Source organism: Sphaerodactylus townsendi, linkage group LG02 (assembly GCF_021028975.2).
Source record: "Sphaerodactylus townsendi isolate TG3544 linkage group LG02, MPM_Stown_v2.3, whole genome shotgun sequence".
Classification (NCBI taxonomy): Eukaryota; Metazoa; Chordata; class Lepidosauria; order Squamata; family Sphaerodactylidae; genus Sphaerodactylus; species Sphaerodactylus townsendi.
In genome coordinates this window covers 154417935-154443410 of record NC_059426.1, presented here as the reverse complement: position 1 = coordinate 154443410, position 25476 = coordinate 154417935, and the positions used below count along the sequence as shown (strand labels likewise).

Sequence of the window (25476 nt, the reverse complement as noted above, 5' to 3'; positions counted from 1 at the left end):
ACAGAATTCAAAAACATCTCCTGCCAAAGATGGGCGAAAATTTATCCAGAGACAACAACACCTTTCCGAGTGGGTGAATCCAGCAGCATGATAAAGCAGATGGAAGATATAGGTACTGGAAGCCCACATAGGTGTGTCACTCTCTCAAATATGTCAGCTTTCACTTTTTAATCTTTTGTGTAATAAAGCCACAAAGTCAAACACAGAATATATAAGAACGTGAAATGTTCCTCCACTGTTTTTCTGTTCCTGAAGTATGATGGTGCACATTTCATATGAATGCTCAGTTTTTCCCAGAATCCTTTTCAACTACTGCACAGATCTAACATGCAAACTAAAATTTCAGCTCCCTTGCATGTAAAAATTTTCTTTCTTTCACTGGCATTTGTATCTAATCCACAACTGAATCTTGCTTTAAAACTCTATGGGAGTCCTCTGAAACAGATAACTGATTTCACTGTAATTGCAAAGTGCAGTTTCGCCTTGCTTGTTCAAGTCCGCTCTTTATGTCTAGAACCTTTGTATCTATGGGACCGCCTTTCCCAATACACCTCCAGAGAGCATGATGCTCTTCTGGTAACAACTCTCTTGTAATCCCTGGCCCTACAATCATCCAGCGGTCTCAAACAAGGCCAGAGCATTCTCGGCCTTGACCACAGACTGGTGGAACTCTGTCTCATGAGACCCATGTCCTGTGGGGTCTAAAAAGCAGAAAAGTTATGTTGGGTCTATCAGAGGTGTAGCAAGGGGGGAAAGCGCCCAGTGCACTGGTGCGTCCTCCGACCCACCCCCGCCCCGCCCTCACCACACCCCCACAGGGGTGCGCACCCGGTGCGCCTCGCACCGCCCAGCCCCTCTGGGGTCTATGATTGAGGACAACAACAGGTTACTATTAGCTAGTCTCCCTTCCCTCTCCCTTTCCCCCTCAAACAAATTGCTTTTTCTCCTCTCTCAGCTGTCTGTCTGCTTTCCTCTTGGATTGCAGAGATTGCTGCTTGTCTAGCCACCTCTGTCTTGTCATTTTTTGGTCCACCATCACCATGTTGGTGATAATTCTTCCCTAGGTGAGGAAGGAATATAGTTTAAGGTACCATTTTATATTATATTAGGATTTATGTTTTAAATTATATATTTAACCTTATATTTATATATCTGTTTATTGATTATTGTATGTTGTGAGCCACTCTGAGTCTGGCTTACTAGGAAAGGGCATGGTATACATCAAAACGAACAAATTAAATATCTGTAGTAGGTCTCAAATGGCAAAGTTATTGCCATTTGAGACAAGTACTTACTTGTCTGTCATCATTGTAGGCTGGTCATCAGCAAAATCTTCCGGTGCTGGTACAAACATGCTGACTATACTTGGTGCTGAAAGCAAGCTGGATTTTGTTGCCCCTAGAGAGAGACCAAGAAAGAAAGCCCTTGAGCTTCAGGTGAATAACCTGCCTTTGATCCAAAAACAACCCTCATGTACAAACTTTGCCTATTAAACAACGTTAAATAGCAAGTCTAGTACATTTTTTGGCTGATATAAGTATACATAAACTAATGGGATGTTCCTCCCAAAAAAATCTGTTTAGAAAATTTTTGCTCCGGGTAGAAAGCCATGCTTGAAACATGCAGGAAGTCTCGGTGAAATTCTGTTCTTCTGTCATGCTCTCTATGAACATCAAGGAAAAAAATTAAATGAAGAGATACTTTTTTTTTTAGTTTTAAAAGTTGTATTTCAATACACAAAACAAATATTTTTTTCTTGACACCCTCGTTTCCATCAGTAGTGGAAGTAAGTGTTGAAATATGGGGGTGGGCTGCCAGGGTCATGTCTGATGTGCTTTTGATATATGTAACCATTGCTGTACGAGCCATATTTTCAGTAGTTTGTCTTGGCCTAAACGTATGGCTGCTGAGCTGCTTCTATACAACTAGGTTTCCCGTGACATGCTGGTACCATGGGAAAGAGTTGCTGTCTGATTTCTGGGCTGGCAATCTGGTGGCTCCATATTGTTGTCTGCTACTGGTAGAATAACCTTGGTGCCAGGTACCACTGAAAGTAATGGTTACCCGATGTTCTGCTCTGAGAATATGGGAGGGAGGATTCTGTGGGGATAAATGTGTGTCAATTAGCCATGTTCTTTAGAACTGGCTTTGAACTTGTATGCCTGAGCTGCGTATCCATAATAAAGACTACTGAGCAACATACCAGAGTCTGATTATTGGACCAAGTTTCAGCAACTAACATGGGCAGCCAAAAGCCTAATTTCTTCCAATCACAGATTTTCCACCTAAAGTAGAGTCAAATACTTGTCACTCTGCTGAAGAGCAAGAACTGAAAAAACTCAGTCAAGACTTGGCAAGTGCTTTGGATTGGAATACAGTCTTTGTTAACATCTGTCAAAACATGCCAATGATAGTAAACTTTTCAACTATATGCTGAGTACTTAGAAGTATAGAAACATTGTAACGAGGAGAAACAGTAAATACATGGAAATCCAGGAAAAGTCAGCTTGAATTTTATGTGGAAGGTTAAGGAGTACATCTCCTTATCCCTGAAATCAGGCTCCATCCCTGAAGACTGGAAGATGGCCAATGTCACACCAATCTTTAAGAAAGGATCTAGGGGGGACCCAGGAAATTACAGGCCAGTCAGTTTGACATCTGTTCCTGGTAAATTAGTAGAATCTATCATTAAAGATAAAATTATAAAACATGTAGAAAAGCAAGACCAGCTGAGAAAGAGTCAGCATGGCTTTTGCAGAGGCAAATCCTGTCTTACAAACTTACTAGAGTTCTTTGAGGGTGTAAACAGGCATGTGGACAGGGGTGAACCGGTGGACATTGTCTGCTTGTAGTTCCAAAAGGCTTTTGACAAGAGTTCCTCACCAGAGACTGTTGAGAAAACTCACAGCAATGAAGGAATAAGAGGGGAAGTCCTCCTATGGATTAAAAAACTGGTTGAGAAACAGGAAACAAAATTAGCAAGATTGTAAATGGGAAGTTCTCACAATGGAGAGATGTCCGAGGTGGGTGTCCCCCAAGGATCCGTTTTGGGACCAGTGCTCGCTAACCTATTCATAAATGACCTGGAAGTAGGGGTGGAAGTAGCGTGGTAGCCAAGTTTGCAAGATGATACCAAATTATGTAGGGTGGTGAGAACCACAAAAGGATTCTGAAAGGCTCTGGCGGACCTTGATAAATTAGGTGAGTGGGCTCAGAAATGGCAAATGCAGTTCAGTAGCAGCAAAATGTACAAGAGTGATGCACATAGGGGCAAAAAAATCCAAACACCATATACACTTTGCAGGGGTCAGTGCTATCAGTCACAGACCAGGAAAGGGATTTAAGCGTCTTAGTTGATAGTTCCATGGGAATGTCAACTCAATGCATGGCTGCCAAAAAAAAAAAACTCTATATGAGGATAGTGGGAAAGGAATTGAGAATAAAACTGCAAAGATTGCCATACCCTTATATAAAAGCAATTGGTGCGACCGCGCTTGGAGTACTGTGTCCAGTTCTGAGTGCGCCCGCATCTCAAAAAGGATATTGAGGAGATAGAAAAATTTTTGAAGAAGGGCAGCAAGGATGGTTGAGGGACTGGAGAACCTTCCCTATGAGGAGAGGCTGTGGCGTTTGGGGCTGTTTAGTTTGGAGAGGAGGCGGCTGACTGGGGATATGATTGAAGTCTACAAAATTATGCATGGGGTAGAAAATGTTGACAGAGAGAAATTTTTCTCTCTTTCTCACAATACTAGAACCAGGGGGCATTCATTGAAAATGCTGGGGGGAAGAATTAGGACTAATAAAAGGAAACACTTCTTCACGCAACGTGTGATTGGTGTTTGGAATACGCTGCCACAGGAGGTGGTGATGGCCACTAACCTGGATAGCTTTAAAAGGGGCTTGGACAGATTTATGGAGGAGAAGTCGATTTATGGCTACCAATCTTGATTCTCCTTGATCTGAGATTGCAAATGCCTTAACAGACCAGGTGATCAGGAGCAACAGCCGCAGAAGGCCATTGCGTTCACATCCTACATGTGAGCTCCCAAAGGCACCTGGTGGGCCACTGCGAGTAGCAGAGAGCTGGACTAGATGGACTTTGGTCTGATCCAGCTGGCTTGTTCTTATGTTCTTATGTTCTTATGTTCTTACATCATAAAGGCAAGGCTTTTTGGAAAGCTCTGAGTGGCAGTGAAGTTCTAGATTTTTTAAAGAGAATTTGAATAGTCAACAAAGAACAAACTTATCTCAAGAAACTTGGCAAATTGAGAATGATTCCATCACTTTGGTTTTACTAGCTATCATCACAGAAATTATCAATAACTCTTTCCATAACAGCCATCTACTGCCACATCATACAATATGGAATCAAAATATGATGTTGTGCTGGTACAAGCAGCAATGTATTAAAACTGGGTATGAGTATTTCTTTCCCATGAAGACCAAGAAACATATTTTCAACAATCCTTAGAATATTGTTTGAAGCGTCTGTGATTCTCAAAACTCTTCAGTGATGAAAACCAGCTAGAATGTAAGTCTTTGTCTTTATTTTCATACCTACTTAAGCTATTTCTTTATGAGTTCTCAACAGAGAGAAGTGGGCAGGTACATGAAGTCGATGGCTCATATATAACCAGAAAAAGTTACTTCTGGTACTACGCAGTAGTAAAGAGCTATCTTTTCTTTATTGTTTTGTGACAGTAAAATACAAAAGTAGTTATAAATCTATTACAGAGGTTAAAATACATATTAGCCTGAGAACAAAAAATGTCATGGAGCATTACTAAACTCTTCCTGGAGATCGGAAAGTAGAAAATCTGATAGCTGAAAAATAAGATAATTGGGATTTATGGTGATGAACAATGATTCTTGTCCTGATCTGTGTGGCCCAGCTCAGCACAATCTTATCAGATCTCAGAAGCTAAGCAGCATCAACTGTGGTCAGTACTTAGGTGGGAGACCACTAAGGAAGCCCAGCGTTGCTTTGCAGAGACCGGCAATGGCAAACCATCTCTGTTCATCTTTTGCCTTTAAAACCCTACAAGGTCCCCATAAGCTGCTTGTGACTTGATGGTACTTTCCACCCATCACAGGTATCTTTACCTTCCAATTTAAACCTAGTTTGGAGATATGCTATATTCTTTTCCACAGAAAGATGGCAGTCGAATTGTATATTAATTTGCCATCTCTGGGACCTTCTTTGTTCTAGAATGCTCCACTTGGGTTCTAGTGCCTTGGGAATACAAGTAGGTAGGCACTAGGACCCAAACAGCATTCTAAAACAGAGAAGGTCCAGGAAATGGAGGGTTACTATACAATTCTACTGTCACTCTTCAGTGGAAAAGAGTATAGCAATAAACCTTATGAACCAGTGGATTCATTCAAGCTTAAAGAATGCCAGGACTATAATCAAAGTCTGTTCTAACTGATCACCTTGGTTATAAAGCTTTGGATGGGAAACCAAGGTTGTATAAACTCTGAACTAACCTCTTATTCTTAGTGGTGCTCCCTCCAAGTCAGGGTTTAGGCAAACTGAGACATTACACGGCCTCTTTCCATGCTGTATCTGTTCTGTGGATAAACAGAGAACTTCAGTCCCCACTAGTACCCTCTGAAAGCCTGCCACCAGAACCACAGGTTCACGGCCACAACAGATACACCACACACGTGCACAACAGCTAAAAACAAACAGCTAGTTCAAAACAGACAGAAAAGGAAGAAGTCAATAAGCTGAGACCATTTTCTGATCAGAACTCCTTGAAACATATCTTTAACATAAGAGATTTGAGATTACTTTGATTCTATTGTCTCTCAGATCTTTAGGCTTCAGCCAACGGCTAGCCAAGGTGAAAAGGGATTTTTTAAATCACATTTTGAATGGGAAGAAAAGGAATTATTTAGCAAGAAATGGAATGTGAAAAGAGTTTCAGAAGGAAGCAATGTGAGGCATACCACAGCACACACAAAAAGATGCTCGCCACAAAAGTAGAAGATATACAAATATCTACGTACAGAGAGAAAGACATAATGAATGTGCACTGTAGAAAGAGAATTCAAGAGCAAACCATTTGACCTGGAGGCAAGAAAAAGATCTGGCTGCCCCTAAGTCACTTAAACACAATGGAGGAATTCATTCACAAGGAAGACAGCTGGAAAATATGGTAAATGAAGGTAAACCAGAATGGCAAGATGGTGGCTTCACAAGGATATTGTAAAACAAGAGTGTCACACATCTCCAAGAAAACAACTCCAACAATAAGGAAGTTACTGCTATCTTGTATTTCACTTAAGAATTGTAAAATTCTTATTAAGTTTGCCTCCACCTCATCCCTGTGTTACTATTCTCATTTTGAAAATGATGACAGGATCCTTAGTAGCTTCCCCAGAGCCACCACGGAAACACATGCTTGAGTTCTCTAAGCACACACCAGTGCCCACATCCAAATCCACTGCTCCATCCGGTGGTCTGAATTATCTCTCTCACACTGTCTCTCTCCTACAGAATACAACTTCTCGTTCCATCTGAATAGAAAAAGATTTCAGGTCATTTTAGTACTACTCTTGAAAGATTTACTTACTTTATTCATTCCCATCCACCCTCTCTCCCGAAGGATTCTAGGTGGGTCACAATAAAACAAGACAAAAATAGACAAAAAGTCTAGAACTTACAAACTGGAATTATAACAGACTACAATCCACAAATAAAGCCAGCTTAAGTGGCAAGGTAATGTTACATTAAAAACCCTTTTTAATTGTTCAGTTTTACAGCAGCACTAAAAAGCCAACAAGCAGGAATTATGCTTCCCATCAGCTGGAAGGCCGTCCCAAAATATGGGTGCCCCTACAGAAAAGATCCTAGCCCATAAGAACATAAGAACTAGCCTGCTGGATCAGACCAGAGTCCATCTAGTCCAGCATTCTGCTACTTGCAGTGGCCCACCAGGTGCCTTTGGGAGCTCACGTGAAGGATGTGAAAGCAATGGGCTTCTGCTGCTCCTGCTCCTGAGCACCTGGTCTGCTAAGGCATTTGCAATCTAAGATCAAGGAGGATCAAGATTGGTAGCCATAGATCATCTTCTCCTCCATAAATCTGTCCAAGCCCCTTTTAAAGCTATCCAGGTTAGTGGCCATCACCACCTCCTGTGGCAGCATATTCCAAACACCAATCACACGTTGTGTGAAGAAGTGTTTCCTTTTATTAGTCCGAATTCTTCCCCCCAGCATTTTCAATGAATGCCCCCTGGTTCTAGCTTTCCAGTTCCCTTGATTCACTGAGTCCTTCCTCCTATCCTGATTACTGATATACATAATTGCTTGTGTACGCTGGTAAAATAGGATGCAAAAAATAAATCTTGAGGAAATCACATGATGTGAGTGAGTCCACATCCACCCACCCCATCTCCAGATCATTTTAATTTCCAAAACTAATTTAATTTTTTCTAAACTATATTTAAATATGTAGCAAAGCAGGTGCTATAGTCTACTGACTGGAAAATACTCTGGTTAGTTGCATACAATGAAAGCTTTACTAACCGGCTTGGTTAACTGGACAGCTCAGTTAACTGTCACGCCGTCTGAATGACTCAGCAGGTGACGTTTGAATCACTTGGCCACAAGCTAGGTGAAAACATTGTCTATTTTTATTATTAATGAGCATGCTATTTTTCATTCAATTATGATTAGTCAATATCTGAATGTGCGTTTGCTAAGCGCTGTCAAGTTGCTTCCGACTTATGGTGACCCTATGAATCAATACAGATCATGACTACATCAGTATTCTTGTCCATACTGCTTTTCATTAACACACAAAAGTTGGGAGGCACATCCGTAAAATTAATTGGATAAACTACAGGGAAAAATTGAAAGTAATGCCGCATGTGCAGTTGGTAATTAATTTTAGAAATTCTCCCTGTTAAATCAGAAGGAAGCTGAATGAGGGACAGAGCAAACGGGAAAAAGAGTAAAAGAATGGGATGAGAACAATCCAGTTAACACAGTTATAGCAAGTGCTAGCCGAAAGACAAGGGAACTTGTCTTTTTTCCCTCTAAGTAAGATGTATAAGGATGGTTTTGCATTCTGAAAACTTCTGGAATTTTGTGATGGCTTTAGAAGCCTGGACCAAAGCTACCACAGAATTCAGGAGGATTTACCCCATTCTGGATCTCGAAGGGGTATCCTCCCTTATCCCCTATTCTCCAGGCTGTACTGGATCTACACCAAGGCTCCTAGCCCTTGTATATTCCAATTCAATTACAGAAGTGCACTAAGGTCTAGAGCAACTTGCTTGCACTGCACTGTTGTCTGTATGGATCATCAGTTACAGCTTTAAGGATGCCAGGAATCCTGATGAAGTCTTCCAGGGTGACAGGGATGGAAGGGAGGGCATAAACTGCATAGGGAGGCTAGTGTAGATGCCCTAGTGCCAGTGATACAATCAGAATGCAACAGAAACTAGCAGGAAAAAATGTGACTTTAGATTAACATACCAAAAAGACATCCAGAAAACATCTGGGGAAAAATGCAGTTGCTTTGAATTACTTGCAAATTGGAACCTGCAAGGTTTGCCTGAACTCTAGGGATGATTCATATAATACCCAGCAGCAACTGCAAAGGTTTGGATGGCTGAGAGAATTGAAAACCAATATTATTCTGAGTTAAACTCCAGTTTCTGAGCCAGATATACCAGCTCAAGAGACAGCATCAACATTTCTGTTGTGTGCCATTTCTGAAACTTTCCTAGTACTCCCTGCTTCGTTAAGCCCCAGAATATATATTTTCAGAGGATAACTGCAGTGAAGCATCTGGTATGTCTAATGCGCCAAAATCTATTACTCTGTAGAATCACAAGCATTTTACAACATACTAGAGGGCTTTTATTTGAAGAGGGAAAAAATGAAACACGGAGCCAAACGTTTAATAGTTGGTTAATATGGTCAGTAGAGACTTACAATGTTTATTTTTTCCCCAAGACTTGTATCTCCCTTTCTCACTTCACCTTTATGAGACAAAGCCAAGACATATGATTATATTCAAAAGTATCCTACTGCTTTCACAAGAAGTTCTCTGTCATGGTATAAGTCTGCTGCTCTCCAAGTTTTCCACTTTTGTGACTGAAAAGCATTCTGTGAGTAGACTGCTTTTGTGAGAGGAAGAGAACCGTTAGTTTGGATCCAACCCCAACCCCCACCCCAATGTTTTTGCATGATTTCCTCATGAGATAGTGGGCTGTCCTACCATATACTGAGTTCTGTGTTCTACCTAAACTTCCCCCAGGTACCATTAATGTGCTGCAGGGATGGAGCAAGGGGGGAAAGCACCCGGTGCACTGGTGCGTCCTCTGCCCCACCATGCCCCCATCCCACCCCGCCCTGGAATGCCCCCATCCCACCCCAAAACACCCTCACCACACCCCCACAGGGGCACATGCCCGGTCCGTCACGCATACCTCCCCCCAGCCCCCTTGGAGCTACACTTCTAATGTGCTGGCGGGAAAGGTGCATATCTGCAGGAGCAGGAATAAAATAAGCCTGGCTATTATTAGAAAAGACCAAACAGGCAGGCAAACTCTTCCTACGCTGTATCAGAAAAACAAATATTGTTGTCTGTTGAAGAATAAAGTCCTTGAAGTATATTTACTTGGGTTCTAGTGTAGCTTTCTGTTTCAAAGATAGTAAGAACAGACACTGATGTGTGGAAGTGAATACAAGAACCCAGTTTAATCGATTACTTACAATAGATTGAATATGATCTTGCAGATGGAGTGAGAGTGAAGAACTAACATTTGAGAAATACTTATTAACCTGACAGCTCCACCCTAGCAAAAGGCATGTACCCAAGCGTACTTAGCATCAAAAGTACAAAGGAACTCCTTTGTTAATGCTACACACAATGCTACACACAATCTAAGATGACTGTACAAGGCAGTTGCCTCATTCCCAGGAGAATTCTGACACCCCTCACACCAGGCCATGGTAAGCAACCATTGTTTGCAGGACAACAACCTGGTATTCCATGCCGCTCTCAAATATTCCACACAACGTAGCCTTCTCTGCAAACCTAATCAAACACTCAGTCAACTACTCCAACTTTAATTGGCTGGACATCAGACAGCTTGATTACACCACAAAGACACCAATCCCTTCCATCTCCAGGTAACCTTTGGTCATCTCACCAAGGACTCTAATGACAGGACGTACAGGAAGGTCCAGATACCTCTTTGATGCAATCATCTGGCACAAAGCAAAGAAACAGGTAGAAAAGAAAATCCCTGAGCTACACCATTTTGAATTGTTTTTGCTTGTGGAACCTTCTTCTACTAACAATGGAAATGGTTTCCGTCCCCTGACCATCTTCAACAATGAATCTGAAAACCACAGGATCCCTTCTTCAATACAGCCAAATTAAATCATATTTGGCTGTATTTCATTCATTTTCCCTCCTTCCCTCTTGGAACCTGACCTTCATGTCTTACTCTCCCCACCCCACCCCTACTTTTAGCTCTGACCTCCCACCATAACTCCAGATCCCCCAAGTCTCTCCTTTCCTCTCTCTTTGGCTAGGATTTCTTCTTTCTTTTCACACCTTCCTCACTCATCTACTGTCTGCATTTTTACTCACTTCAAAGACATGCCCACATGTTTTCTTTCACCCTTTAGGGTTTTTCCCCCCAGACCAGTCACATGTAAGGAAGACAAATAATTGGAAGTGAACAGCAGGATTCTGCTAAACAAAAGTTTTTATTGGGTTACCACAAGTCAACTGCTACTGTAATTTATCAATTAAGTCCCTAAAATTGCTGCCTATGTTGTATCACTTTTAAAACTGGCCTGTACTCAATAACTGTTGTTCCCTTTTTATTTGTTATTCTGTATCTCTGTGTCTGTATCTTGGGCAGGACAATAAAATTTCCACTTAGTTAAACACTTGCCTTGATCTCCTTTCCTTCCTTGGAGTTGTATGAAGCCTTTTAATGTTTGTGGTATAGAAATACTTCAAGCTCCTTGGGAACCTAACTCGAAAAACAAGTGTGAAGAGGGTCATAGGATTTCCCTTTGGTAATACTCTTCCTGTTATATCATCTTTACCAACAAAGAGTTCTAGATTCTCATTCTCTGCTAGGATCTTTCTTGAGGAAGGCTGTCTGTACTGACCAGGTTATTTTTGATGGGGCTCACATCAATAAAAGAAATGCTTATCTCATATTGTCAAAGGTTTTCATGGCTGGAATCAACTGGCCATTGTGGGTTTTCGGGGCTGTGTGGCCATTGTCAGCTAATTTAAGCTAGTGACATTTCTATGGTTCTATGGTTTCTGTATCTATGGTTGGCATCTTCAGAGGCATGTCATGGCAAGATGTTTTTCTCTCCATGGCACAGTATGAAATAATTTGTGTAATTTGGTTTCCATTCCCAAATCATCTTCAGCTATGGACGTAACACCACAAGATCCTAAATATGGGTCTAGGTGGAGTTAAGGTTGCAGCTCTGTTTGTTCATTTGCAATTGCAATTGAAGTTCAAAACAAAAATGGTTACCCTTTCCGAATTATTGTAGTATTGAGCCTTTTTCCTTTCCTCCAGCGGAAGGTTTTACAATACCGGTATACACAGCAATTAGTCACAGACCAGCTACAGGACAGAACAAGAAAAATGTATATTTACAGCTATACACTTACCAGTATCCCAAGTGCTGATATTATGGGGAGCGCTACACTGGTGTTCCAGTTGCCTCTTCATTAACTGGTTCATCGTCAAAGCTCCCAAAGAGCCCCTTTTCATTTGTCGGAACTGAGCTGCGAGTCAAATATTAAAGAGGGGGCTTTAGACAAATCTTGTGCTTCTAAAAACGGCCATGTCCAAGACTCATCCAGTTCCCATGCTGAAGGCTAGCTGCTTGCCTATAACTCATCTCTTCTTCCCAAGAGAACGGATCATAACTCAGTAATGCATGCTTGGAGTCCTCAAGTTGGCCTGGTGTTTCCAGGTGACAGAAGTCAGTGGCAAGATTGGAAAAGCCTCTGTCTGAAGAGAGACTGCCAATAATGGCTGACAGTGAGTCAAGCCAGATGTGACAAAAATCTGTTCATTTTATAAATTCAGAGCCACTGACTCCCAGTTTAGATTCAGGGTCATGCAAGGAGGAGAAAGGAGATCTAACCCTTCCAGCCCCACACAAAGTCGTTAATCAAAACGCATTACCCTTCTCAGCTATTGGCCCAATGAAGGGGGAAAATGAGTGATAATAAGCTGAGAAGATTACACACACACACCTTTTCTTCCCTCACTTAAAAAGCCTCACCTAGTTGGACCCCATACTTAGTTAGGTAGTCTCATGTAGTATGTGGTACCACTGTATAGTCCAGGGGTAGGGAACCTGCGGCTCTCCAGATGTTCAGGAACTACAATTCCCATCAGCCTCTGTCAGCATGGCCAATTGGCCATGGTTCCCTACCCCTGGTATAGTCAAACCGTAAAAGTAGTTCTACCATGCAGGAATTGGTCTACAAGGTTTATTTTTAACTATATGAAAAGAGCTGAAGAAGTCAGGCAAGAAGAAACCTATTCCAAGATACCTCCATACATACGCCTTCCTTCTTTCGGGTACTGACTGTCTTCACCCTCCATACATGCATACATCAGGCTGTCACCTATTTACTTTCCATGTTATACAGGATGGAGAAGATCACCTTTTCCCAAAATGTAATGGAAATGCTATTAAATGGTGAAGAAAAGAGCTAGCTAATCATTTGGGTAACTAGTTCGCTTGCTAGTGGAAACCAATAACCAGCTGATCTGCAAGAAGGTGTATGCCTAAAATGGCCTTTAGAAGGCAGGGACAACTAGTTAGAACACACCTTACATGTTCGATTAGCAGTTGGAGAGTTTGGAAATGAAATCTGGACAGCAGTAACCATAGAGTTTCACTGGTATTTGAATTTCACTTTCAAGCACATGCTCTTTCCCCTCCCCAGAAGTCCAGACCAAAGGAGATGGGTATACAATATGGCTTGCATTCAGAATGATTTGGTCCCTTGGATGGGAATGAGTGCTTCTCGCCCGCAAGTTCCATCTTTTTAATTGCATCTGCTGAAGAAGGTCACATTGAAGCATCTTCAAATGGGTTTCAATGCAGTACATTGTCCTCCATTGCACTTCCGTTCAGCTCTTCTTTCAGTACGCCAGAATTCTTTTAAAACTCTAGCTTGATCCAATGACAACACAATTATCTAGCCTAACTAAGCTGCTCAAAGGGTTTCTGATTCCATTTGATATAGGAGTCTCTCTCTTTTTAAGAGCTCTACAGTAAATTTTCATATCAGTTGGGGGGATTTTCATCTCCTCCAATGCACTGGTTCAAAACAAAAGCCTTATTAGTTTATCAGATACAGAATTTCCCAATGAAAGGGCAGCAATTAAAATTTCAGAGCAGACAATACTTCTCGGGGTATAGATGACTGTCAAAAATGTAGGAATTGGCTGCTTTAAACTTCCTTGTTAGCTTTTATAATGGAAATTAAAGCTTCTCTCAGGCACATTCTTTGTTATCAGAGCACTGGTTTCAGTTTTGAGATTTATTTATCTGATTTCTCAAGGACAACTTTGATTATATATATTAACTTATTAGAGGAGTTTATGGAAAGGAACCTCTAGTATTGTGGGCTGGCAAAGAACCATTATTGGTATCTTTGTTGAAACAACGTCTTCCAAGGTTATTTTAGGATTGCATTCCATTCCTAACCGTAGCTTTTAAAAATAAATAATAATGCTTTCTTCATAGGTATGCTATTTACGATTGGCATCTTTCAACATTTCAACACAGGTAGTTTTTCTTCACTTGGGCACACAGTATTAGGAACTGTGAACCAAAGTCAGGCCTTACAGCACTGGATATGATCTTGCCAGTCTTGGGATGTATTCAACCTGATCCAAGAAGCTTAGAAAAGAGCACAGGGAGAAAAAAAATCCTGAAGACGTTACTGGATCAGAGTGGTAGCTACTTCTCCCTGGGTCTCAGAGGCATAGCTCCAAGGGGACGTGGGGGGTGAGCGACGCACCGGGCACACACCCCTGTGGGAGTATGGCAAGGGTGTTCCAGGGCGTCGCATGGCGGTCCAGGCTGGGGTGGTGGTGTTCCGGGGTGGGACGGGGGCGGAGGACACACTGGTGCACTGGGTGCTTTTCCCCCTTGCTACGCCTCTGCTGGGTGCTAGTTCACTCTGCTGAAATAGTCCATGGCAATATCCCTTTCCCACTGCTGGCTGCTATCATTGGCATAAGCAATAAACAGACCCCAAGAGTGATAACCAATGATTGTACATATGACAACCGTCCATCTGGATCAGCTCAGCAGGATTCAACAGCTGACTTGAGGCAGCTCACTCTGATCAGTTTTGAAAGTCCCCGTTCTCAAGTTACTGCTACGTTGCCATCAACTCTGCTGCAACAGCTTGGCATAAGCGTGCCAGTATGTGTGGAGTCAATTATCTGATTGCACAGCGTGCATAAACTTCCAGTCGAGTGTAAATTAGTGAAAGAAGGCACTGCACCAGATGGCAAACATATACTAAGAGGCAAAAGTGCAGTCACTGAGTTCCCCTCCTAAAAGTCAGGGGAGAACTTACTCGATATGGAAGAGTGACTACTTCTCTCTGGGACGCCCGCTTCAAGGGTTGGGGCAGAAGATGATTCTCTTGGCATTTCCAGAGTTGAAAGTACTTTAGCTGAAGCATCTGCAAAAGAGAAATCGGGCTTGAATTCTGAGTCTCTTTTTGCTTTTGGGATCAGTTCACTGACCTCTTTTTCCTCTAATGCTTTTACTTTTTCTCACCAATATGCTGTTTCACCATCTGGTACCACAAGAGGCAGTCTTGAAGAAATTAAACATTTTTCCATATCACCGGGGAATAAAGACATTATTCAAAATAATCTGTCAATCAGATTTGTGCCTCAGTCTACTGGAAAAGTGTCTGGATTTCACCCCCTTTATTTGTGCCATTCATTCTAATGGCAAAAGTGAAGTGCTGCATTTAGAGTCATCACTATGGAAAAGACAGAATGTGTTTTCTGCTCTTGTCAGTGGGTCAGAGTTGGTATCGAGGATCAACAAGTGTGGAGCAACTTCTGCGCCACTGGGATCAACAGAAGGACCCAATGCCAACCTCTTACTGAAGCACAAGGCTACAGCACTGATTTCTAATTGAAAAGGGGCTTTAAAGAACACGTGCTCTGCTGATTTCCTGTGACTTCAACAGAGTTTCTGGGGCAATCTCGCATTTCCAACTGGGATGGATGGCTATGGAAGGAGCTGAGCCAACTTGTCCTTCTTGCTTTACATCAAGCCCCCATCTGTGTGTGAACACATGCACAGTAGGGAGTCTACAGGAGAACATTGTTCCTGGATCCCCTGAACTCTGGAACCAGCTCTGCCTGGGTGCTCCAGAACCCATTCACAGAGATTCCACAGGGTCAACGTGTACTGCACACAGCTACATACGCAGAGAACCTTAGATCCCTGCAAGGAAAGTCCCATATACACGGTAGCCATCACTCAGTTGTTTTCATAGAACCGTAGAGTTGGAAGAGACCACAAGAACCATCCAGTCCAACCCCTTGCCATGCACAAAGACACAATCAAACCACTATTGCATCATCCAAGTCACTGATAAAAATATTGAACAGCACTGAGCCCAGAACAGAACCCTGAGGTACCCCACTAGTCACTTCTCTCCAGGATGAAGAGGAACCATTGGTGATTACCCTTTGGGTTTGGTTGGTCAGCCAATTACAAATCCACCTAACATTGTCTAGCTCACATTTCACTAGCGCTTTTTTTTTTGCACGAGTATCATGGGGGATATCAAGGTATGATACATCCACAAATGAAGAGACAGGGCTACTCATAAAGCAGCAAGCTTGATTCTCAACGGCTGGTATCACCTGGGTCGTTACACTGCCACCCCAATAGTGTCCTTGGGTACAAGCTGAATTTTCTTCCATGTAAATAAAGGGGTGTTTGAAAACAGAGTATCTTGCCTTTCACTATTGACAATGTGTCCCTACTAACAGAGATCCAAAGAGATGGAGCAGTGTGTTTCTTTGTATAGGACTGTATTGCACCCCCAATATACATGCTCCTCACACTTGCAGTAGATGTCATAATCTGAGCACTTTGCTAGAACTTAACAGCTTCAGTTGCAGTATATGTAAGACATCCAGCAGACACTCAGGCATTTTAGTTTTGTTGTGCCAAACACAAATTACAGGAGTATGCCTTATAGAATCATAGAGTTGGAAGGCAACATAAAAGCCATCTAGTCCAGCCCCCTGCTCAAAACAGGAGCAGCCTTGGACATCCCTGACCAGTGATTGCCTAGCTTCTGCTTGAAAACTACCAGTGAGGGGAAGTCACCTCCTCCCTAGACAGCTGATTCCACCATTGAACCACTCTTGCTATAAAAAGTTTTTCCTAATACCCAGCCAGTACCTTTCCACCCATAATTTAAACCCATTAATTTGAGTCCTACCCTCTACTGCCATCAGGAACAACCCCCTGCCCTCCTCTAAGTGACAACCCTTCAAATACTTAGAGAGCAACCATGCAATCCTGCTCATATGAGCAATCATCATGTTGTGCAAAAAGAGGGAATGTTTGTATTTTCCATGCGGTACACATGAACAGATCCCTTCAAAAATCTGGAGTCCCACTTGCTTATACTGAAATGTTCATGCATGGAAAATATATGTTGCTCCTTTTCACAGAACATGGTGACTGTGTGTATCAGCAGGACCATGGGTTATGCACACTCCCATTAAGCGCAGTTAGATTGTCAAAATCAAACATGTGAAAAGGGTTGAGAATTTAATGCCAACCTAGAATGTATCAGGAACACTTTTGCTCTGAAATTCACACGCTGCTTAGATCTCAAATAGTTGGTATTTGCAAGTGTCTGTCACAACCAATCATGCTGCGTGTAAACAGGGTGTTGAGGTCATATTCTAATGAGCTGAGCTATTGAATAGCTATTGGCCAGTTTGACAGCCATTGCTTACACATTTATGAGCATGTATACTTGAAGTTATAAAGTTAACTTGCTTTCTTTGTTCTCACACTCAAACTCTGACACTCTGACTCTCAGTTCTCGCCATGTGCTGAGACAACTGTAAATATGTAACAGTACAGTATTTGTTTTATCTCCATGTTACCCTACCCTTTTAGCTTTGTAAACTTTTATACTAAAGCAACTCATTAGTATCTGGGTCTTTATTGGTATCTGCTAAACTCTGCTAGTAATGCGTATCAACCAACACAAATCCATTCTGCTTTCTGCTTTCTTCCATATGCATGTGATTAACCCCAAACTGAACTCCCGAAATGGAAAAAATATTGAGATGCAATCACAAGTACCATTTTGCAGAAATCTGCTAAAAGGCAAAGCATTTGACATAGTCCTGTGCAACAGGAAGTATGTACAACGGAAAGAATGGAGAACCCCAAAAATGCTGGAGATTAGGCCTTTCTTAATGTAGGAAGCACAGTTGTCTGTAGGTCTGCCATTTACCCACTCATAGCAGGCAAACTCCTCTGGCACTCCCCATTCCCCACCATTGCACAATGTAGTGTTGTGGGGGAGGGAGGGAAGAAAGCATCACACTGTACCACTTCTGACTGGAACCCAGAAATTATTCCAGTGTCAATGTGGGGACACTCTAGGAATTTTCCTGCGAGTTCAGGGAAATCCTAGAGCAGGAGCGTCAAACATGCAGCTCAGGGGCCATATCTGACTCTTTGAGGGGGCTTATGAGGCCGGCAAGCCAGCTGAAGCAACCCCTCCCCCATCGCTCCTGATCTGGGCTGGCAAGCCCAGGCTCACCAGGTTAAATCAGGAGTGGGGGGAATTCCCCCACTTGGCTTGTGGGCTTTAGAAGTCCTCTCAAGGCAGCCCCACCCCCACCCCCCACACTGCAGGCTGACCCACTCTGGGATCAGCCGAGGCAGGCACCCCCACCCTGAGGCCAGACCCAACTAAGTCACATTTATGTCATATCCAGGCCTTGGAACAAATGAGCATCCACACAACACAGCAACACTAGTCTGAGGAGATGTCACAGTGTCACACAATGCTGTATTGAAGTCTCTACCTCCCCAGATGCTCCTGCCACAACTTGAAGCTGGGTTGGCAACCCTAGTTGGTTGGATGCAATGGGTAGCCAGGCAATAATCAGGCATTAATTAGAGAAGGGCTGGCACCAAAACAAAGCATGGTATACCAAAATGGCCAAATCAAAGCATACTGATTAAGAACTAAGATGTCCTAGGAAGACATCCAAGCTGAATGGACAATGCCTCAAGGTCTGGAATGGTATGTGAGGAAGTAGAAGCAAATGTGATTCCTGAAACCTCTATACAGGCACCCTAGGAATCACATCTCACAGCTTTACCTGACACTTGAGTTGATATTACATCTGTAACTACCGTACTAAATGACAGATATTAAAATCCTGGCATGTTCTTCTGTACAGTACAGTCACAACACACAACCTAACTCACAAGACTGGGGATAATTGAATGAGACAGACACAGAATGGGACATAGAGGACACAGAGGAACAATTGGGGGTTTCCAAAAGAGAATGGTTTTTTGTTGGTCCTAGACTTTTATGTACTAGTGAGTAGACAAAAATCTGCAGAGAGCCATGTAAATAATAGTCTCCTGCATAAATAGCTGTAAGAAAATCTGATGGTGGGTGGGGGATGGGGAACTCAAGTTCAGTAGCACCTTAGAGACTAAGAAGATTTTTCAAGGTACAAGTCAAAGTTCCCTTCATCAGATATTGCGGAAGGTGAATAAACTTTAGGTTTGCCTCACCTGCATCTTTCTGCTCCCCCAATTTGTCCAAGATGTTGAAGGAAATGTCAAGGTATTCTCTCTGGATAGCACTCACTGCAATCTTCCGCTGTTTCCTCTGCCTGGGCACGATTTGAATCTTAAACTCAGATTCTTCTGCTTCCTCTGGTTTTTGCTCCACGCTTTGTTCAGTATCCGATTCCACATTGGTATCGGGTACATCGCTTTCACTTTGGTTCTCAGAGTCCTCCGGTACCTTGATGAGGACAGTTTTCCCACTCGAAGTGGAAAGAGATCCCCCTGGCTTAATTTCATCCACAAAGAAGTCAAAGCTGTCATCAATAGACATCTCTGGAAGAGCAGAGGACTTCTGCAGCAAATCTCGCTTTTGCTTAAGTGTCAACAGCGGGCTACCACAAGTCACCTTGTGGGCTTCTTCTGGCTTAGGTAACTCTTCGACATCCCTTTGGCCATCAGGAGCCACCAAGGGCGTTTCCTCTTGTGCGAATGAGACAAACTTGCTTTCTTCGGTCGGGGTCAAGTCTCTGGAGCAATCCTCAATGCTGAACTGCACCACCGGGGTTATGCTGAAGCTGAGCACAGAGATGCTGGTGGGGCTTGAAGGGGTGGAAGTGGCCATCTTGCTGGAGACTCCATCAGTCAGCTGACTTAGGATATCAGCTTCTTCTTCGTCGCTTTCCACTATCCTGAGAGGAGGCAGCGGCTCAAAGACCAAGGAGTCACTGTCTGAATTAGAAACAATGGATTGCTTTTCAGGCCCTGATGTTGAATCAGAAGACAGGTCTATTAGATCTAAGTCCTCTTTTGGAGGAGAAGCTTTCACTGGAGAATCCACTTTCACTTCGTACGGTTCCATGCAGTTCAACCTGACTTCTGGAATGATGGGTCTTCTCCTTGCCGGAATTTTGACTGGGATGGCCGGGGGGGTTTCATTCTCCCCTGTTTCTGCATCGTCGTTCTTAGTGGAAGAATTCTCCTGAGATCGTCCATTCTGCCTTGGTGGCTTCTCTAAGTCACAGCGGTCTATGCACGACTTCCTGCGGTGCTCATCTAACGTAAACAACAGGGAGTCGGCATTTCCTATGTCAAGAGATTTTTGTTTAAGGGACCGCAGTTTCTTTTTCTGAATGCTTTCTTCTCTCACACAGTGCAGAATGTTGTCTTGCAATACGCCAGTTTCTCTATATTCGGCCAGTTCTATTTCACCTGGATGAAACAGGGGGGGAAAAGCTAGTACTACTTCATCACAAGTGGGTTTCCCCCTTCTTGCAACAATCATCATATTGTTATCTCACCATTCAATACGACAGATGCTTTAGACACAAAAACATGTTTTTAATTGCAAAATTACCTTTAAGGTGAAGGTTCCCCAAGGTACAAAACTAACTCAAGACTAACCCAGCATGAGATTCCCCAAGGCCAATGTCATGATGTGCTGACTTAGTGAGCAAACAAAAAGAGGGTGACTGGTCTGGTGGGTCACTGATCTGGTGGGTTATGCACACTTCCATTAAGCGAAGTTAGATTGTCAAAATCAAACATGTGAAAAGGGCTGAGAATGTAATGCCAATCTAGAATTTATCAGGAACACTTTTGCTCTGAAATTCACACACTGCTTAGATTTCAAATAGTTGGTATTTGTTGTCTCTTCTAGGGATGGTCTTAACCAGTGGTTCTCAACCTTCCTAATGCCGTGACCCTTTAATACAAGTCCTCAAGTTGTAGTGACCCCAACCCTAACATCTATCCATTTTACAGATGGAGAACACTGATGCAGAGAGTCTTAGGCGACCCCTGTGAAAGGGTCGTTCGACCCCCAAAGGGGTCCCGACCCCCAGGTTGAGAAACACTGGTCTTAACAATTGGACAATAGGGACAGCTGCCCTGGACTCTGTGTGAGGTGGGGGGCTGAATCATCTCCAACAGAGGGGGGTATCTGGTTGAGGGTAGGGTAGCCAGCTTTCAGTGGAGGCAAAGGCTCCCCACACTTCACACAGACAAAAAGCTGCTCCTTGCTTGAAACTGACAGGAGGGAGGGAGGGAGGGAGGGAGGGTGGCACAGCAAGGGCCTTAGTGGGCGTGCCAGTGATTCTGGGACCCTTCCTGGACTTCTGCCCAAGGCCTCAGAAGCACTAAAAACCATCCTTAGTTTACTGAAAGATGGCCACAAGATCAGCCTGACAGCTGCCCATCCTGATGTCAATGTTGTGCATTCAGGTTAACAAACTTCAAAGCACAATGTTTATACAATTAGGAACTGCAAGTGTACTTTTGAAAGGAACAACCCACGTTCAACTGCGGTCACAGGCAACCAATCACAAGTAAAACCTGTGGCCCTAAGTATAGATCCTTATTTCCAACACAAAATGCATTATAGCTAATTCAGTGAGGATCAGATTAGCACTGGGGATGCCGTTGGAGATACATGTCAGGTGAGTGGGTTGCATCTGCGCACCTGTCTGGCCACTAGGTCTTGCACACTGCCCAGTAAAACAATGAAGAACTCTTCATCTTTCACTACACTTGCAGCTGACGGCAGCTATGTTCACAGCCCCTCTGTTGGGACAGTTTGCAATATATGTGGCATTTATACATTCGTAAACACTAAGTGTCTTCAGGGGAGGGAAATCTGGCATGAAAGTATATTTGTAATATCCGATTGTAAAGTGTCATACTTCTCTGAGCATTCATCTCAACTGGCTGGTATTTCACCACTTTGCTGCCTCCAATCCTTTTCAGCCTTGCAAAGAAAGTTTGAGACTCCTTATTGCCTGTTCCGGTGGGTGTGTCGTGAATGTCAGATTCATCAAAGACACTGTCTTCCTCTGCTGAAAAAAGAAGGGGAAAAAAACAGTGTCGCCCTTCAGAAGTTCACTGTGTCATTTTCAACACATCAAGAATTTTGGCAAATGTGCACTGATCCTCCAAATTCATTCAAGTAAGTTACTAAACCTGCCTCACCGCACCATTACACAAAGCAAACACCACCAGTGCAATTCTGCATGGAGTTACTCCAGTCTAAACCCACTAATCTGAATGGATGCAGATGGAGCAACTCTTTGCAGATCTGCTCTGCGGATCCTCAGCATGAATCATTTTCACTTTAGTTACTACTGTTTTAAATGTTATCGTTTTTCTATCTCCCACCTTCCAGGTGCCCTTACCTGGATGGCTTAGGCTTGCTTGATTTAATCAGGTTTCAGATGCTAAGCAGGGTCAGCCCTGGTTAGTACATGGATAGGAAACCACCAAGGAAGACAAGGGTTGCTGCAGAGAGGCAGGCAATGACAAACCACGTCTATTCATCTCTTGCCTTGAAAATTTTACAGGGTCACCATAAATCAACTGGGACTTGGTAGAACTTTCAACCACCATCTCCCCAGGAGCTCAAGGTAACATGCATTACACTGAAGGGAAATGGGGCAAGGAAGTACAGATAAAAATAGAAATTATAAGAAATTGGAGATTCTCTCTTGTGTTGGTGGAGTAAATTGGAGACCACCCTTTTCATTCATGTAATAAGTTTTCTGATTTTATCTCATACTAACTCTGTGAAGTATGTTATACTGACGGAAAGATCAACTGTACCTAAGCTATCCAGTGAGCCCTACAGCTGAACAGAAATTCAAATTTGGGTCTTCCTTTGGTCCTAGGCCAGCATATGGGCCATTGCCCCCAGCAGATTATTTTAGCAAAGCAGCAAACAGTATTTATAAGTGGTATTCAGATGTTATCAACTTGCACTCCTCCTATCAAACCGGACTAATTATGCTGGTTTTGTCTTCTGTCACACGCTAAGGCTTTTGAGTAGGATTTCTCTTTTCTGCTTCCCTACAGAATTGAATCCACTCTCTCCTCTGTGAAATACCACTTTACCCAATAAGCCTTCTTTGCTTATTCTCCTTTAGTGCATCCCCCCCCCAGACATAATTTAGCAACCAGTGTGCTTTAATGTATCACTGTGATATTTCTGGGAACTCAGAACAGACCATTCTCATCTGCCTGACTTGCCCCTTTGCAATGAGAAAGCTTTTCACCAAGAGAATGGAGCAGTTCACTCTACAACTGTTCCTTAGCTCTCTCTGCCTCAGAATCCCCCTCAGTCCTCACAGATCTGACTGAAAACTGGCTCTCTAGCTGCCAATCAATCACAAGCTGCTGTAGTTAACTCCTTATTTATGGATCTTTGGTCTTATTACAAGCAGCAAAGTCCTGGGCTCGTTCCGCACATGCAAAATAATGCACTTTCAAACTGCTTTCAGTGCTGTTTGAAGCTGTGCGGAATGGCAAAATCCACTTGCAAACAGTTGTGAAAGTGGTTTGAAAACACATTATTTTGCGTGTGCGGAAGGGGCCTTGGATTCTATCACATCAGGAAATAATCCTGCCATGCTTATCAAAGTTACATTTAACAGAGATACTGTAAATATGATTCTACTTATCTATCTAGCATGTTTTTATCCCATCTTTTCTCTATGAGGTTCAGGGTGGTGTACATAGTTCCCCCCTCCATATTAAACTAAGGCAGAATGCCTGGCATCCAAAATCACCAAGGAGTCTTCAGAGGTCTTCCCAATCCCACTCCTAGTCCTACACACTAGTCACTATACCACACTGACTTTTACCTCACACGTGTGTGGTTTTTACTCACAATCAGGTCCTCTCAGACACCAACTCCTTAAAACTAACCATAGGTAGCCATATTTCACCTTCACCAATGTCAAGGCAAGCTTAGCTGCCACTCAAGAACTGGACAGTATCAAAAGGCCCATGAGGAACCACAAGAATCAAACCATCTCATAATGGAAAGCAAATTCCTGCTCCATCAAACTAACTTAGAATCCTCATTGGGGGAACTTCTACCAACTTCTTAGTGTCCTCTGAGGCTAGAACTGCTCCATCCAACTCGGATGCCATCATTCTTCTGCCTACAGCAAATCGTGTATCCACTCTGTTGATCAAGAACCAGTTAAATTCAGACACTATAAAAAAAACCTTGTGCCAAAGTGGTCTCTGATTTGCCTGGGGATGTGTGAATTCAGCTGGGGGCAGACACTCTTTCTTGCTTCAAACTAGCAATCATAAAGTTGGGTGCACCAAACCAGAAAAGGTATTGATGCAGACAGTGACAGATGGGACACCATCCAAAAATCTATTTTTAATTCTTTTCTTCTTAAGCCTCCCAGGACAGCATCTGAGGCAAGTCTTCCTTAGATATTATTAAAAGTGACACAAGATTAGCTTGAAGGATCAAGTCTAATCAGGAAACTTTGTGTCTTCTAAAACTCTTTGGAAAATCATATAAACTCAGGGCTGGATTCAACTTCAGTTCCTAAAACAAATTGTCGACTGGAAGCCTAATTCATTTTTCAGTGTTTAAATGCTAGGTTTTTATACACGTTGTATGGCCATTCCTAATCTAGATCAACAGTTCCAGAATGCCATCTTTCCTGACCAATACCATCCATGGATCTGGAAAATTCACAGTTGTATCTAATATTATTTAGTACCTTTTTCCTTCTCACTGTATCTGCTAATGTTGCTGTTGTCGCTGTACAAAGGCCCCGTAGTGGCATGAGGCTTGCAGCTGTGATACTGTGCATTAAGCGTGTTTACAGTTATGTGGATGAGATGCAGCACAGTTTTGCTGATGTCACAGTCCCTGTATGGATACTGCACAACAAAACATTAAAAAAAACATTCATTACCATTGCCAAACATGTAAACCCTAACCTGATTCCACTGGGTTTTTTACTTTTTGACTTTTTTTTTCATCAATAGATATAACACCCTTTCTTCATTCAGATAAAGTGTCTACCACAATCTTCAATTTATTTCTCAAGCTGGGGGTCACTTGTAGGTTACAACAACATACTCACCACCCTTCTTATCTCTTTTAAAATATAAAGAGAGCCATGATCATTTTACACCTCAGGTCCTTTCTCTCACTCACAGAATAAGAAGAGTTGGATTTATATCCCACCTTTATCTCCTGTAAGGAGACTCAAAGGGGCTGACAACCTCCTTGCCCTTCCCCCCTCACAACAAACACCCTGTGAAGTGGGTGGGGCTGAGAGAGCTCTGAAGAACTAGCCCAGGGTCACCCAGCTGGCTTGTGTTGGAGTGTACAGGCTAATCTGAATTCCCCAGATAAGCCTCCACAGCTCAGGAGGTAGAGCAGGAAATCAAACCCGATTCCTCCAGATTAGAATACACCTGCTCTTAACCACTATGCCATTGCTGCTCCCACTGCTCAGAGACATCTACACACAGGGTAGCCCAGCTCTTTTTAATAGCAAGTTCTCACTCACACAGAGTTTGGAGTTAGGGCTTGAGCACTGTTCCACCCACATAATGCCACCCTTTATTCATATTTTATAATATAGAGAAAGACTGAGCTATGTAACTGTGTGTGCGTTTGTTTCCTTTAGATATGTGGCCCATAGGGTTGAACAAAACAAGAAGTTAATTTTTCTTTATGGTATTAACATAACACTGAAGACAGTAAGGTAGAAGTTACAAAATTCTGCTTCCGTTGAACTTTTGAAATGTAGCCCTAATCCTGCAATTGTGATCTTTTGGTCACAAATGTACTGTTTTCAGCCCACTCTA

The 25476-nt window shown here is 42.8% G+C and overlaps 1 protein-coding gene across 1 annotated transcript in view; it reads right to left on the bottom strand.

Annotated features, from left to right (window-relative positions):
• The window catches only part of UNC79 (unc-79 homolog, NALCN channel complex subunit), a 121866-nt gene that overhangs the window by 9449 nt on the left and 86941 nt on the right, over positions 1 to 25476 (bottom strand). Inside the window, exons 30-35 of the mRNA XM_048484629.1 lie at positions 24375 to 24537; positions 21540 to 21692; positions 18865 to 20070; positions 14621 to 14728; positions 11675 to 11791; positions 1296 to 1398 (exon numbers count right to left, since the gene is read on the bottom strand). Of these exons, the coding sequence (XP_048340586.1) occupies positions 1296 to 1398; positions 11675 to 11791; positions 14621 to 14728; positions 18865 to 20070; positions 21540 to 21692; positions 24375 to 24537 (1850 nt within the window). The remainder of the gene's footprint in view (positions 1 to 1295; positions 1399 to 11674; positions 11792 to 14620; positions 14729 to 18864; positions 20071 to 21539; positions 21693 to 24374; positions 24538 to 25476) is intronic.